We start from the raw sequence: 3,749 nt of genomic DNA, 5'->3' as shown, positions 1-3,749 counted from the left end.
CGGGCTCCGCGGTGGCAGGCGGGAGAGCTGAGTCACTGCATTCCTCCATCGGGCTCCTGGGCATTTCCGCAGGTAGGGACCGAGCCCCCTTGGCGTGGGAGCACAGCGTTGGGGCGAAGGCGGGTTGGGACTGGCTTTCAGGGCCCCCCCCTTCGCGAAGGGGGCTAACAAGGCTGTTTATTCCGAAACTCCTCTGCCTGGGGGAAGCTTTAGATCCAGAGATCCCTGGGCCGGTTGCAGCAGCCAACAAAATATTTGTCTTGGCTTTCCAGTGCTGGCCTGAGCTTCTGTACTCGGTCCATGCCGGTGGGAAGCGCATCCAAACTTTTTGGTAGTCGTTGTCATAAATCACCTTTGTCTGGAAGCGCTCCCCTCTCCGGCTGTTCCCTGCCGCTCTCTTTGCTGTGGACACTCCCAGTCCTTCGCTCCCTCTTTGTGTTTCCCCTTGCGGAGTGTTGCCCCTTTTCAGTGCGGGGCTGGGACGCTGTAGGCACGAGGCTGACGGGATTGCCCATAGCGTGTCTGTCGGCCTGCTGTGTAATGGGATGGGGGAGCTGGTTTCTACCTTCATCTGACAACGGGGAAGCACTTTCAAACGTGATTAAGTTCAAGTTTTTTAAAGCTGAGCTTATAAAAGCAGAAACCGGTGGGACCTGGGCACAAACTGAGTGACAACACTCCCTTGCAGCTCCTTAGGTTTCATCATTTGCATCTTGCACCATTATTTTTCCGGCTTTCCGTTATTTTTCCGGCTTTCCGTTATTTTCACTATATTTCCTGCTCTAGCCACTCTGGTTCTCTCCTGTTATTTCGGGCACAGTTTACAGCTCGCTCTTTTCCCCCCACCCCTGTCCCACAGGATCGCTCTTACTGGCAGCGCATTTCTACAGCTTACCCAGAGCAGTCCCCCTGGTCCCCCCCGCAGCTCTGGGAGTCCTTCTGCTGGTTCTGGCGTCTCTCCTGGCATATGCAGGTAAGACTCGGGGGGTGCCCAGCTGCGGGGGCTCCCCCTCCCCCGGCTCTGCGCGTGTTTGCTCTGCTGGGCCAGCAGGTCCATGCAGATGGTGGTGGATCTTCGTGGTGGCTTTTCCTGACGGCTCTCCCAGAGCAGTGTGTCAGCAGGGCAGATTCCTCCTCCACGGGCAGCCAGAGAAATCAGGGTTTGTTTCAAACAACCGTGTACCAGGAGCCCCGGGAGGTGGAACAGACCGAGTAGAGGATTTCTCTAAAAACAGTTCCCAGGCTTTCGGAGGGTGCTTTGGGCAGCCGTGGATGATGTGTTGGTGTGTGAATGCCAGGAGATCTGCTTATCTGAGAGAAAAAATCCCTGGCTCTGGCAAAGGCCACCCTGAGTGACTGCTCCTTTGAACTCGGAGTGATGAGGACATGAAGCTCCAAGATTTGATGCTGATGTTTTTTCCTCTTGGGAGAGACATCACCCGTAAGACGTAGGTCCCCCTCTGCAGCAGAGCTCTCGCTTCCCTTGCAACCCACGTCCGGCTCACAGGGCCGTTTCACCTTGAGGCAGAGGTGAAGCGTAGGGCCACTGCACAGCTCCAGGTGGGAAGGGAGCTCTCAGGTCTCGCTGTGATGATCAGTGTCCTCACTGGTGAGGTGAGGAAGCACAGCAGTACAAATAAGGTACGTTGTGATATCGTTTGGGCATGGCAGGTGGGTTCCATCCAACTTGACATATTTTAAATCAAGGCTTTTGTCACTGGGGGGATCAGGATGCTGAACGCGATAGTCCTAGAGGAGGAACGAGTTTTGCAAGTCCTGTGCTTCTGTCTTCGGCGCTGGCCCCATTGTCTAGGGAGATCCAGGCAACCCAAAAGAAAGAGGTGTCGGGACTTGATTTGCAGTACTAAGTTATGGTCTGTAGGAGGAAGGGAAGACACTGGCTTGCTGAACCTTGGTTTCTTCAGGGCAAACGGTGTGCCAGGCCTGGGACAGCACTTCAGTTGAAGGAACTCAAGTCCTTTGAGCTCACCTTGGGCATTCTGATGAGCACAAAGTGTTGTGCTGATGGACTCTTTACGGTCATGTCTACACAGTGTGACAGGGTGGGATGCAGACCTTCCCGATCTCAAGATAGCTCTGTCTAGTGTCATGCAGGACCTGTGCAGTGACGTGCGAGCACGGTGATCATGCCTCCCACTCTCCACGTGCCCACAGCAGAGCTGCCTGTCCAACCACTGCTTCCCGTAACTGCTGTCCCTAACCGCCCCTTCTGCCTCCATTGTTTGTTTCACAGGAATTCGGAGAAGCCCCAGAAACGCCGCCCTCTTCCCGACTCTCTGCCTGACCATCTCGGTGTTCTGGTGTGGCTATGGAGCGGTTCTCATCCTGGAAGGGCAAGGAGTTTTGAACGGCGCTGGTGATTTCCGTGACGCCGTGGTGCCTGGCCTGGCCACTTTTACCGTGGCACTCCTCATTATCGCAGTGGTGGGCTTCCTTTGCAGGGAGGTCATCCTCGCTGTCTTCGCTTCCGCTGCCTGCCTTGCCAGCGCTCATGAAGTGGCCATGCGGTACAGCACGGCTGTCGGTGCCTCTGCTGTGGCTTGCAATTACATGGTTGTCTGCTTGGCTGGTGGTTGGTTTGCTCTGGGGAGGATTCTCTATTTCCTAACCAAAGCGAAAATTGCCCTTCCTGGCACGGATCTGGCCAGGAAGAAGACCCACGAACAGATCCAACCCACCGGCAGCAGCATGAACCGGTTTGCAGTCACCGGTCTGGTCCTGAACATGCTGTCGGCCAGTGTCTTTGGCTGCTGGCTCCTGGGAGTCACCAGCAAACTATTTATCGGCCAAGTGCCCTGGCTGTGGGCAGCTGGGATCTACCAGGTTGGCATCTGCATCCTGTCGTACCGCGCAATGGATGTACTCATGGCCACGTTCTTCGGCTTCACTTCCATCCTGAAGTTTGCTGGAGGCTATTGCCTTCTGTACCCCCTCTGGCAAGCAGAGGAGCCATCTTTCCCTGTGCCAGTCCTGGTGGTTTTCTCAGTTCTCTTTGTGGTCCTGGCTCTCTTCCTCGCTCTGAAGAGCCCAGTGGATGGCCTCTATTTGCTGGTTTATGTGGCCTACTGCATCGCGTTAGCTTGCCGCCCCAATGGGTTCTTTGAAGGTGGTCCCCAAGGCGTGGATGTGGCCATCTTTGTGGCCTCAGCCTTGATGGCTCTAATTCACCTGTACAATGCGAAAGCAAGTGCCAAGATCCCAACGGGGAAGGATGCTGTGAAGGCCCTACTTGCTCGCAGCAGTTTTCTGAAGCTCCGTGAAGGAGCGGACCTTCACACTCCCTACCTGGGGTATTCCAAGTATGCAGATGCAGAAGTACTCACCTATGCATGCAGTGTCCTCGCTTCCTTTGCTCTAACGATGACAGGGGACCCACAGGCTCCTCTCGCTACTGTTGTAATTCCATGGGTGGTGGTGGCTGGAGGGATCCTTAAGCTCCTAGGTGGCTCGGTGGCCTTTGCCCGAGGTAAAACCCTGGAGAGCAGCGCCTTCATTCTCTATGCTGTCATGTGGATCATCTGGGGCTTGACACGATTTGGTGGCTTCTACGGCACTACCAGAAGCTTCCACGCAGCAGTAGGCATCATTGCATTCATGCTTTTCAATGGCTTCATTGTCTTCTGCTCACTCTTCTTAAACATTGCCTGGTTCTTTTACTCCCTCACTTTCTTGCTCATTGCCATCAGCTTCTTGCTGGATGCCATCCACGCCCTTCCCGCTTGGTTTGA

General features: G+C 55.1%; 1 protein-coding gene across 1 annotated transcript in view; it reads left to right on the top strand.

Moving 5' to 3' along the window:
• LOC104500921 overlaps positions 1-3,749 on the top strand; it is an 8,598-nt gene that overhangs the window by 608 nt on the left and 4,241 nt on the right. Inside the window, exons 2-4 of the mRNA XM_010144652.1 lie at positions 19-72; positions 860-973; positions 2,255-3,748. Coding sequence (XP_010142954.1) covers positions 19-72; positions 860-973; positions 2,255-3,748 — 1,662 coding nt within the window. The remainder of the gene's footprint in view (positions 1-18; positions 73-859; positions 974-2,254; position 3,749) is intronic.

The sequence above is a fragment of the Buceros rhinoceros genome, unplaced genomic scaffold (genome assembly GCF_000710305.1).
Source record: "Buceros rhinoceros silvestris isolate BGI_N320 unplaced genomic scaffold, ASM71030v1 scaffold21931, whole genome shotgun sequence".
Taxonomy (NCBI): Eukaryota; Metazoa; Chordata; class Aves; order Bucerotiformes; family Bucerotidae; genus Buceros; species Buceros rhinoceros.
The sequence above is the reverse complement of the archived record's forward strand: the minus strand, read 5'-3'. Positions and strand labels throughout refer to the sequence as shown.